At 35.0% G+C, this 12,487-nt stretch overlaps 2 protein-coding genes across 4 annotated transcripts; one reads left to right on the top strand and one right to left on the bottom strand.

Moving 5' to 3' along the window:
* Positions 1–1,412: 1,412 nt before the first annotated feature.
* mcts1 (MCTS1 re-initiation and release factor) lies at positions 1,413–3,700 on the top strand. Its single transcript, XM_051657898.1, has 6 exons — positions 1,413–1,593; positions 2,228–2,380; positions 2,476–2,573; positions 2,731–2,864; positions 3,024–3,091; positions 3,462–3,700. Exons 1-6 carry the CDS (start codon positions 1,583–1,585, stop codon positions 3,541–3,543), a joined length of 546 nt encoding a protein of 181 aa, XP_051513858.1. The 5' UTR covers positions 1,413–1,582; the 3' UTR covers positions 3,544–3,700.
* A 326-nt stretch (positions 3,701–4,026) lies between these two features.
* c1galt1c1 (C1GALT1-specific chaperone 1) lies at positions 4,027–7,459 on the bottom strand. Of its 3 annotated transcripts, none has more exons than XM_051657890.1 (2): positions 7,369–7,459; positions 4,027–6,865 (listed from the first exon to the last, which is right to left on the bottom strand). In XM_051657890.1, the coding sequence occupies exon 2, from the start codon at positions 6,847–6,849 to the stop codon at positions 5,899–5,901; it is 951 nt and encodes a 316-aa protein (XP_051513850.1). In that variant the 5' UTR covers positions 6,850–6,865; positions 7,369–7,459; the 3' UTR covers positions 4,027–5,898. The 3 variants fall into 3 exon arrangements, with proteins under 3 accessions (XP_051513850.1, XP_051513848.1, XP_051513847.1); XM_051657888.1 differs by having other exon boundaries at positions 7,247–7,455; XM_051657887.1 differs by having other exon boundaries at positions 7,274–7,455.
* Between the last annotated feature and the right edge of the window lie 5,028 nt (positions 7,460–12,487).

Below are 12,487 nucleotides of genomic sequence, written 5' to 3'. Positions count from 1 at the left end.
GTACAATGTTACAGCCAGTATATTCTACTTTGAAATGTCCGTTCCGGGCCGGAATTTCTGTTTGTGTTTTGGCCTGTGTGATCCCGCTCATTGCCCATTTTCCAATAGTATTTCTACACCTCCGGCTGCCAGATTTGAAACAAGTTAGCGGGCAAACAGCGCACTGCATCCATGGAAGCCATACATCTAGCTAACATTGACAGAGTTATAAAAAAATCCACATTAGCTGGTTTATAATTTGCAAACAAAAACAACATTGCAAATGTATACATTAGCTGATCAACATACAATATGAGGCTCGTCGCTTGCCATTGTCAGTTTGCTCGTTCCTGTTGCGTGTCCTCAACCTGGCAACCCGCGTGAGCTTCGAGTCTGGGGAGGAGGGGGCGGGGGAAACAACTCTCTCCAGTATTTTGAATTAGTACTGCAGTACACATTTTAAACGCTTGATGTCAATGATACATATTGCTCTTTTAAATCATCTTTTTTATTTTTTTATCCTCAGCTTTATTAAACATTTTCAAATAACAAACAGGCATTATCAAGCAGCATATCATAAACACAAGAAAAATAATAATAAAAAATAAAATAAAAATGAAAATAATTTCAAAACATGTAAAGCAAATTATAACATAGATTAAATTACATTTCAGGGGGGTTAATCCATATATGCTTCCAGTAATTTAGAGAGTTTTAAGGCACACCTCTTTTTTTAATTGCTTTAAGGATTGAAATAAAATGTTAAAATCATTTTTAAATGCCTCAAAACATGGAGAAACTTTAACAAATCTACATTTGTGTAAATAAAACTTGGCTACAATCAACATATTATTACACAAAAATTCAACCTCTTTGTTTTGCATAAAGACACCATATTTAACAATGTGATAGTCAAAGGCAGGTATTAAATTTTTTGTCTTCAACCACTCATACAATCTGTCCCAAAAGGACTTAACAATAGTTGTAGAAAAGATGTTCCTGAGATTCAATATCTTTTTGACAGAATGTACATACATTACTATCCAAATTAAACCTTACTCTTAGATATTCGTTACATGGATAAATGTCATTAATTGTTTTGAAGTGTACTTCTTTCATTTTAGGTAACAAAGGAAATTACAAATATCTGGTTCTAACTTTGATAGTTTCAGCTTTTGAAAACCTTTGAGATAAAACCTTTCTTTTATCAGGAAGAGGAAAATATTCTTTCGTAATTAGTGATCTCAAAACCTTATTACATTTATCATCCAAGAAATTATAACTGTCAATCAACAAATCAACAGATGTAGGTATTACCTAAGAATATTGTAATATACCTTTAAGGCATTGGGTATTTGATCAGAGTCCTTTAAAAATAAAGAATCTAATACATTATCTTGGGCAGTTGAAGCTCTTGCCGTAAAATGCTTACCACTGTCGTAAATGCCGTAAACAGGTGTCGCCTGCTGCTGATGGGAAGCGTGGAGTTAATTTACCATCTTTAACTGAACATTTAATTTTATTTGTTCTGGAGAATTTACAGTTACGAGCTGTAAGATTACAACGATAGTAGGAAAAGAGCGACCAATAAAGACCCGCAAGGATGTTTAAAAAGTAAGATTGAACCGTTGTCAACCTTATAAAGACTTGCTAACATAACTTAGCATTATTACAGTTAATGGAGTGTTCAGTTAACTGAGTGACATTTGCCTTATCCAAATAGATAGAATCTGTGCATTTATGAACTTACCACTTTTTATATGGCATGTTAAATTAATGTTCTCTGTCTTCTCTAAATGAGACAGCAACCTGTTTAGCTACCCAGCTAACTTGCAAATCAGGTCCATCACAGCTCATTCTTATGGTTTATTAATAACAATCAATTTGATCATACCTTTATAAAATAAGATTCACACCTATCACTTATTCACAATAGTAATCTTTGGTCCAAAGTACTTATAATATTTCTAACTTAAACAGTTGAAAAGCAATCTGTAAATATAACCTGTATTATAAATGTTACATTTAGACAGCTGTGTGACTTGTTTGACATTCAAGGAACCAAACGTGACTAGTTTTCAATAATAGAACATTTGTGGGTAATAATCTGTTGTTACTACACCAGATTAAATCTATGTTTTGCAGTACCATGTGCAATACTTTTAAGAAAAAATTAAAGTAAAATGATGGCGTGTAGCTATTTGTGTCATCTAGACACTTAGAATGTGCTTTCTCTTTGTCTACATAGATTTGATGAAAAGGAGAATGTTTCAAACTGTATTCAACTGAAGACGTCTGTAATCAAAGGCATTAAGAACCAACTGTTAGATCAGTTTCCCAACATTAGTGAATGGCTCAACCAGATCATGCCCAAAAAGGACCCTGTCAAAATTGTGAGATGGTAAGATTTACACCGCACACACAGTGGTCAGTATTTATTGATATGGACTTCCATAATGCAGTGCTAATTAGGGATGTGCTATTTTCTGTTTCCAGTCATGAGCATGTTGAAATTCTTATGGTAAATGGAGAGCTGCTATTCTTCAGACAGAGGGAGGGACCATTCTATCCCTCCCTCAGACTTCTACACAAATGTAAGACACTTTTGCTTTTTGTTAATAGCAGTGAGACGCTTTCTATGCAGTAACAAAGATGATTTTAGGTGCTTATCCATATATCAGTATGTAAACAGCACGTAGTACAATTCATTTGCTCAGGCTAATACCTGTTAATCATTTGTTTGCTCTCCAGATCCCTTCATACTCCCACACCAACAAGTAGATAAAGGAGCTATCAAATTTGTTTTGAGTGGAGCCAATATCATGTGCCCAGGCCTGACATCACCAGGAGCCAAACTCTACCCTGCTGAAACAGACACGATAGTTGTATCTTTCCAACTGATCTATGTCACCCTGCATTTTCAAATAGTTACTTATAGTTTTAAAGGTGCTTCCTGAATAATGAATTCTGTTCTTTTATTGGAAAAACTTTGATGCTTATGTGTTGTACAGTACAGGTTATTGTCCTTAAATATTTGTTCTCAGGCCATAATGGCAGAAGGCAAGCAGCATGCGCTCAGTGTGGGAGTCATGAAGATGTCAGCAGATGACATGTAAGAGTCTTTATGCATCTCCTGCATTCTGAATCCCTGATTTGGTTTTTAAATTCAGAATATATTCATCTACTTAAACAGAACAGGTTTATATATATGTTTGGTTATTCTTAAAGATGTTATACAACAAATTGTTATCTGAATTTGATCAGTTTAAGTATATCCCATTAATTTCTCTTACACATAGCATGTATAAAATTACACAGAGGGCATAATGCATATTTCAGTTTTGTTTCTTGATTAGAACAGAGTTTCTGACTTTTATGTTTACAGAAATAGGGTTTAAAGTTACAATGGTTTATTGCATGCTTATTGAAAACTCAGTGAGAACTCTTGAAAAAATTATTTCTTGTGTCACTTCACTGAACAGAGAGAAAGTAAACAAGGGAATTGGAATTGAAAACGTTCACTATCTGAATGATGGACTATGGCATATGAAGACGTATAAGTAATGACAGATATGAGGATGTGGTGGAATCATTTGGACCCCGTGTCACCAGGCTGCCCGTCTACTGTTTACATGAATGGACTCAACTGTGCACCATGCCGAAATCTTTGAAAGCAACTCCATTTTAATGCACAAATAAAACCTGTATTCATGTCATTCCAGATTTTAGTGGTCTTTTGCAAAAATTAGCTTAGCTTATAGTTTGTTTAAACAATTGTATATGTATGTATACTTCCCTTCTGCCCAAGGCAGAAAGCTGTTTTTGCATTTCTTGATAGATTTACTCATTCCCAAAATTATACTATTATCCTTTGATCCATCTCATCTTTTAAAAAAAGAAGAGCTTCCCCTCAATTTCTCCCTTTATACAGATGATTAGATTTCTCAAATTTATTTCAATACTGAAACTTTTATGGTCCATTTTTAAAAAAGTGATTCAAAGCTGGAATTGTAGTCCTGGTAACTCTTAAGTTATCACTAATACACATTCAGGTTTCAAGTTTATTGTCAAGAAGTCATTGAAATGTCTAAATACATGCCATCAAATGAATATCTGATCATCAGTCCCACAAAACTCATAAAAGGTAATCTGTTTTTTAACAATAAGACTGAAAAAGCTCATTTGCTCCCATTTAAGAAAACAATTTCTTTCAAAGTAATAATAATAATGTTTTATTTATATAGTGCCCTTCCAAATTGGTTTAAGCAATGCAGTCCCATCATGCCCAGATAAAAGGAGCTCTCAGAAGATTGTTGAAGCCTATGAGTCTGGCAAAGCTTTCAAAGCCATTATAATATGTATAGAGAAAATATCTGATCTCCAGCAAACTATTAAAGTCAGGTCTTCCTATAAAATTCATCCCAAGAGCTGAATCAAAGATTTACAGGCAAGTTGTGTCACCGTCAATATCAAATGAATTGTTCCAAGTTAGAGTGCACGGCTGCACACAATGAGCCTCATTCATAAAACAAGAACAGAACAAATTTCTGTTTAAATTATTCACAATTTATGTAAGAATTGTCAATCAGCGCAAAGAAAAAATTCTCCATGTAGTTTTGACAAGTACATAAAATCCAACCATGAAGTGATAGCTGTAAGGGCACAACACCATTAATTAAAGCTACCAGTTGTTTTTGCACAGAATACCATTTTTTTTTATTTTATTTACTTTTTCAGTTTTATAAATTACTACAAAATATAATTTTCTGTGTTATTTGTTAAATTAGTTAGTGCCTATCAATAGTGTTGAAATGAAGCTAAAATATCCACATGAACATTTAAATTAAATTTCAAGGGTGCATGCACAACATAATGTGTTGACAATACCTTTTTATTTGTAAACTTTCCTTTGTCCTGTACTGTTTTAAAAGCAGGTTGGAGTGAACACCTTAAACCTCTGAATCCTTGTGAAGACTGATGTTTACTATAAAAAGAAATACAGTATATGAAATGAAAAAGGTCACAAACCAGTGTATGATGTAGTAGTAGCTCTAAATTATATAAACAGTATTTTGATATGTAAATAAATAGAACATTTTCTATGCTAAATTAAGTGTATTTGGATTATACTTTTAAACCACATTCATATGATTTCTTATAAAGTACACAAACTTTCTTTTACAAGTTACTGTAAATAAACAATGGAGAAAGCTTTTTTGCTGCTTGACAAATGATATCCAAAAATACTTTATTTAAAAGTTCATCAAAAGGATCATACCAGATGCTCTGAAAGCCTTTAGATCTATTAAATTACCTACCAGCTAATCCCTCATCAAAATATATATATATTTTTTAATAATTAAAACAGCTGAATCAATGGGCTCTCGTCAAAAAGAATGAGATTTTATACAGTACTCATTGAAAATTTGTGTATCTAATGATTTTTTGTTGTTGTGAATTGCTACATGCAAGTTTCGCAAGTGCACCCAGTTCATACTGCAGCAGGAATTTTCGTTTTGCATCACAGTGCATATCTGATCCTTTGTGCCTTTAATAAATCGGAGATTAATTTAATTTAAAATACTACTGTTTGCACAAAATTATCCAATATTGGCCCCCATTTTTAAATTATGCTAATTTAAAGCCCTTAACACCTGAATGCAAACTTTTATCCATTTGGTAATAGAGACAAGGTTTTGATTTCGTCAGAACACAGGTTCAGCAGATAGAAGAGTAAAAAGCCTACAACTTGCATACCAACACCAACCTTCAAAGAACATAATCGCAGATAAAGTACATAATTCACATCAAAGCTAATTTAGCCCTGCACCCAGATTAAAAACACCCATTATGGCCAACATTCTTTGAATTGATCAGTGTAGAACAGTAGCAGTCCAAATACAGAAATCATGAAGTGAATCAGTCATTATTTGAGTCTTTAGGAGGCAAAAACGTTAAAGAATCATGGAAGTCATGTCCATATGGCCGAAGTCTGTAGACACCATACATCATGACCTGCATCTGGCTTGCAGTCATGCCACCAAATGTGATAGCCATGTCTGAACAGCAGGCCTCCACAACATCGGCTGGGTTTTGGCTCATGCTGTCAGAAATCAACGTGCTAATGCTTTTCTTGTTAAAAAGTCCTTTGCCTTGTGCATCCTCTCCGTTTTCAGCGAACACCCCACTGTACTTTAGGCAGGTGGCAAGCTGCTTCTCCTCAGGCATCTTCCACAAGGCACGGCCTCTTTCTGGGCATTTGTCCTCATCTTTGAATATCTCCACGAGCCTCCTCACTGCCTCATAACTAAACACGATCCCGCCGTCGTATTCCACGTAATCCAGCTCTCCAGACTTTTCAGTGTGGCCAATGTAAAAAGGCTGGCTTGGGTCTTTCTCCAGTACCAAATACTTGAGGTTCTCAATAATTGCAAAAGTGGTGGGCCGTGCCACAAAGAACCAGCGCAGGTCTCCAGCATTCTCGTAGGCGTGTTTGATGGCTTTGCGTAGCCTTGCCCACTCGTCCTGCTCCTGTAGGTCTAGTGCCTCTAGAGCTTTGGCAGACTCTGAGGTGTAGAACACGGATTTGTCACAGTGTTTGCTCCATGTGTCGTTGGCTGTCGCCCAATAAACCAGGAGCCTGGGGGTGACCATGATGAGACAGTACACTCGAACCTGCTGGGTGAGGTCAGACATCTGAGCCTCAGATAGCTTTTGTAGTTCATCTTTGCTAACAGGTTTCAGATGGTGGTGGAGATGTTCATCACCTTCTGAGTGAAGTCCTGGAATAAAAGTTCCAAACAGAGACATCACTAGGCAAAAAATACCCCCTAGGATCATCCCTTTCATAAACGAACTTCCCTCAGACATTATTCCAGATTCAAACCTGTAATAGATAAAGAAAAAATGTGATGAAAGTAGAATGACAAAGGTATTGCATGCTATAACAACAAACCTTTCGGCTCAGTGTCCAGTGAAATTGACAATTGCTGCATTCTAACCGCATGTAACAGTTACCACAATAGCAATCTCCTCTAATAACTCTCTATATTATGTCACTACATTATGAGATCAGCCTTTTGTTCCTGGTGTCAATACAAAGATATAAACTGTTGTGCCCATGCAAACAGACAAGTGTACTGTACTTCCACCACAATAAGCGAAAAACTAGCTATAAGACCAACAGGCTGCATCTGACTGTAAGATCAGAACTTAGTAAACAGTTGACCAAAATCTCATATTTCAGTAATTAGTTATAATCTGATACCTTTCAACAACGCAGAATGTATCTCACATTTAAGACGCGACACCGTTGCATTCAGTTCCGTGTACACGACCGGAAAAATAAAACCTATTTAAGAGTAGTATCTGTTTTGGAATCAGCTCTACCTGTCCTCCTTCAAGTCATTTAGCTTGGCGTAAGGTAGGAAGTCTGGTTGCAGTCCACGGACCCGTAGAACACTCTCCGCAAACGGATATTTTAACGGATGTTAAATGTGCGCGAAATGTTCAAGGGGAATTGTAGTTCATTTGGTGTTGCATTACAAAAACTACAATCGTCCTCTTTCTAGAGTGGGCAAAGGCGGATGTGATTCACGGAAGTGGGTGTGATCGCAATTGGGTTTTTTAATTTTCAAATTTGTACTTTAACAAAAGCAATTCTACTCTAGTCTGACGTTTATTTTTTTTTCTATTATTGTTTTACTATTGAAGCCAATAGTATCCATCTGCAGAGCCGCAGAGCCATACATCACAGCAGCGCCAGACCGGCAGTCTCATGCAGGAAGTTAGGGCAGAGATAATGACAACACAACAATCATGGCAGAGATTATTATTATTATTATTATTATTATTATTTATTGCTTTAATCAATATAACATGACAGTCAAACCAACTGAAAGCATAATAAATAAACTAAAAAAACAAAAAAACAAAAAGGTATATCCACAATATACAGAATTCAAAAGGCTATAAATTATACAATATACAATGCATATAACATTAAGATTCAAAATGGGAGTATTAAAAGGTTAATACTCTTTAGCGTTTTACTGTTTTTTTTTTTAAATTTTTTTTTTTACTCCTGTTAACATATTAAAGTAATACTTCTATTTTAAAGTGTGTGAAGTCTGGTTTCTGTGACGACCATTTAAATTTATAAATAAAAAAATTCTATAAATCAACAAAACATTTATAACATACCATGCTTTATGTTCAATTTTACCATCAAAATAAAACAAAACATCCTCTTTCCTTAAATGCATATCAATACCTGTATTCATCTTAATAATATATTCTAAATTCAGAACATTTTAGTAAAGATACAGTAAAAAAAAAAAAAAAAAGAGGTGTACAATGCTTTCAATTTCAAAGTTACAAAAAGCACATTTTAAATCAATATCTTTCCTAAATCTTGCAATAATTTGTTTAACAGGGTAAATCCTGTAAATAATCTTAAACAAGACCTCACGAATCTTATTGGTCACACAATATCGTCTTGTAATTTTAAAGGTTTCTTCCCAATTAATATTTTGAAATTGTGCATTCCAAAAACTTTTGGCTGATAGAGCTGCACAATTTTGACAGATTTTCCTAAGATAGTTGTTATTATTTTTTTTTATCTGTAATACTTATACCTTCCAAATCAATATTTGGTCTTGAAACAGTTCAAAAGGTATAGCCTCAATCACAGTCATAAATTCCTTAAAAGATACTGGGAAGGAATATTTTCCAGAGAATTCAGAGTGTGTAAGTAAATTACCATTGCTGTTAAATAGTTGTGACACCAATAAAATATATTTTTTAAATCAACTGTCAAAAAAAAATAAAAATAAAAAAATAAATAAAAGATTTATTTCTGTGCTTAATGTATTTATTGTTCCAAATTAAACATTTGTGAGGGGAAAAGTTGTGCTTATACATAATCTTCCATGATAGTAAGACATGTTTATGGAAATTAGATAATTTAATGGGAAGCCTACTGTATATATATTTGGGATATAAAACTATAACCTATGTAATTTTTAATCCATTTGACTTTGAGTATAATGTTGGATGATTCAAAATCGAGTACATTTAACCCACCTTGATTAACAGGATTACAGAGAGTTTTTTTAATTCAAATAGTACGGCTTATTCCTCCATATGAAATTATATAAGTTTTTATTTACCTGATTAATTAGGGATTTTGGAACATCTAACAATCATGGCAGAGAACATTCTGAGTCGTTGTCTTTGTAATATCTTAAAGGTGCAGTATGTAAGATTCAGAAACCCTTGTTATTAATGACACCTGTGGCCATTAAGTGAACTGCAGCCAGCTACCTGTTGCTCGTGCTCGTGCACACACTCCATAGGGACGCCAGCATTGACCAAAACAATGACGTAACGTACAAAGATGCTGAACGATTCACCGACATCATGCTGACAGATGAGGTAGCATAATTAAAATTACACAGTTATGATTGTTTTACTACACACTTTAAAGGTGCAATATGTAACTTTTTTCATGTAATATTTGCCTTTTTTTTTTTGCCAATGTGTGAACGGCTTGTAACGCAACTTAATAAGAGAGCCCTTCCCGGACTTCCTAGGTTGCCTATTAAAGCCTGTAGACTGATTTTCATGCGAAGGGAGCGGGTCGCTTTTGCCGGGAAAATCCAAAGGATGTGACGTTTATGCACGCTCCCGAGAGCCTTGCCTCAGTGCTTCTGCTATTCAACAGCGACAACAAACTGCAACACTAGGTAATGTTATCTTAGAGATGGAATCCAGCAAATGTCCGGCTCCCAGCACAACACCGACTCCTACACAAACTCAGAGTAAAAAAAACTAAAGTGAACATCAGCAGGGTATTTGATTCCTGGAGGGACCTTCATTCGTTTTTGGGGATCAAAACCGACCCTGAATTGGCATTCTTCTTATTGGACAGGTAAGATTACATAACTGCAAAGCATGTGAAATATAGTGCCATAAGGATTGATCTGTGTAATTTTAGCTAACTTGATCTTGCCTGCTAACGCTGACAAATTGCAAGCTACCTTGCTTCGTAACTTTCAAATAATTTCAACGATCTTCTCTTTATACTAAATGTCAGGTTAATGTCAATGTTAATCTGTAATTATTCAGCAAGGTAAACTACAATAACACATGAAATTAATGCTAGACAATGTTGAAGATAATGCAAAAAGCTCCATTCATTAGTGTAACGTAACTTGGTTATACAGAAAATATATACAATCTATTATTATAAAACAATAGTGCATCAATATATCAAAATGACAGATGTGATGGAATCACATCAATACTGAATTGTCAACATCTTTATAATGTACAGTCTATTTTATAAACAGCTACTGTCATCATCCACCAGATTTAGCCATCAGCTGTTGATAAAGCTGGCTAGCTAACTAACGGCGACATAGGCTATCGTATAAATGCAGTCAATGTATCATGCAAAGAAAAGTGATTACTTCAAACTACAGTCTCGCATAGTCAGACCTATATCCACACTTTGTTTTAGCCCTGTTCCAGCACTGGAGAGTCAAATATAATATACAGTTTCAAAGTGTGTAATAAAACAATCATAACTGTGTAATTTTAATTATGCTACATCATCTGTCATCATGATGCTGGTGAATCACGTTCAGACTCTTTGTTTTGTTCCCTATGGAGTGCACTCGATCACGAGCTACAGGCAGCAGTTCACTTAACGGCCACAGGTGTCATTAATAACAAGGGTTTCTGAATCTTACATACTGCACCTTTAAGACTGCATATTATATTTGACTCTCCAGTGCAGATAGTAATGGAAGAATAGTTGAAGAATTAATGGATGAAAGAACATTAGTCTGTATTAATGATGGAAAAGGAACGAGAGTAGATGTGAATAGGGGGTCAGTTTCATGTTTGGACATTACTCTGGTATCAGATAAGTTAGTTAATAAGTGTGAATGGTATGTCAAGACAGACTCGACCGTAGGAAGTGATCATTTCCCAGTTCTCACTATAATAAATACAAATGTATCAATGCAAGTAGGGAACTCAATCACTAGATGGTGTTTTGATAAGGCTGATTGGGAAAAATTCAAAATATGTTGTAGGGAATCATCACACATGGTTACATTAGAAGGTACCATAGAGGAATGCTCAAGGCAAGTCACAGAGTATACATTTAATGCTGCAACATTATGTATACCAAGGAAAGTAACAAAAGGGAGAAAGAAAGTTGTACTGTGGTGGAATGAGGAGTGCAGTAGAACCATTAAAGAATGAAATAAAGCATTTAGGTAAAACTTAACACATGAGAACATAATTGATTACCAAAGGAAAAGAGCTATTGCCCGAAGGACAATTAAAAATTCCAAAAAGAGGACATGGAGGGAATTATGTTCCACCATTGGTAGTGAAACCGAACTAAAAGATATCTGGAACATGTTTAAACAAATGAGTGGTAAAAGGAAGTTAACAAAAACCCTTGCATTAGTAGATGGAGAGAAGATGGCAGTAACAGACAAAGAGAAGGCGGCTGTTCTGGGAATCTCATTTGCTGCAATACACAGTGGTGAACATCTAGATGGTATACATAGACAAGAAAAAGAATGGGCAATCAGAGTAAATGAAAATGTGAGGGAAAAGAGAGAAGATGATATGTCAGCTCTTGATGTGGATATTTCAATGTCGGAATGTAAAATAGCTTTGCAAGACACCGGGTATTCAGCCCCAGGACAAGATCAATTAAGTTATGTCATGTTTAGACAGATGCCTGTGGAAACTTTGAAGATTACACAGAGACTCTTTAATAAAATATGGCGGGAAGGAGTTATACCGAACGTGTGGAAAGAGGCGATAATATTACCATTCAACAAACCAGGGAAAGATCCTGCTAATCTGGGAAATTACAGGCCCATAGCTTTGACCTCACACTTATGTAAATGGATGGAAAAAATAATAGTAAGTAGATTAACATATGTTCTGGAACAGAGAGGATTATTATGCAAGTATCAGTTTGGATTTAGAAAAGGAAGATCCACAACTGACGCTCTTGTTCGAGTAAGTAATGAAGTGGAAAAGGCTATGAAAATGAAAGAGTTAATGGCAATAGTCTATTTTGACATTGAAAAGGCATACGATTCCATGTGGAGGGAAGGGCTGCTCATTAAATTAAGTAATATGGGTATGGGAGGGAGATTATATAATTGGATACTAGACTTTTATCAGACAGGAAAATTAAAGTCAAGGTTGGGGAGGAAGTTTCTAAGGACATTGAAATTGATAATGGTATCCCACAGGGTAGTGTAATCAGTCCTACACTGTTTAATATCATGATAAATTACATTTTCTCAGATCTTGAAGGCTGTATCAAATCTGCATTATATGCAGATGATGGGGCTATATGGATAAGGGGAAGAAATGTGAAATATGTAATAGGAAAATTAAGAGAAGCAATAAAGAAAGTGGAAAAATTGTAATTTAAATGGGGGTTTAAGCTTTCAATGAGTAAGTCATG

This window comes from Myxocyprinus asiaticus, chromosome 27, assembly GCF_019703515.2.
Source record: "Myxocyprinus asiaticus isolate MX2 ecotype Aquarium Trade chromosome 27, UBuf_Myxa_2, whole genome shotgun sequence".
NCBI lineage: Eukaryota > Metazoa > Chordata > Actinopteri > Cypriniformes > Catostomidae > Myxocyprinus > Myxocyprinus asiaticus.
This window is presented reverse-complemented; position numbering and strand designations above follow the sequence as displayed.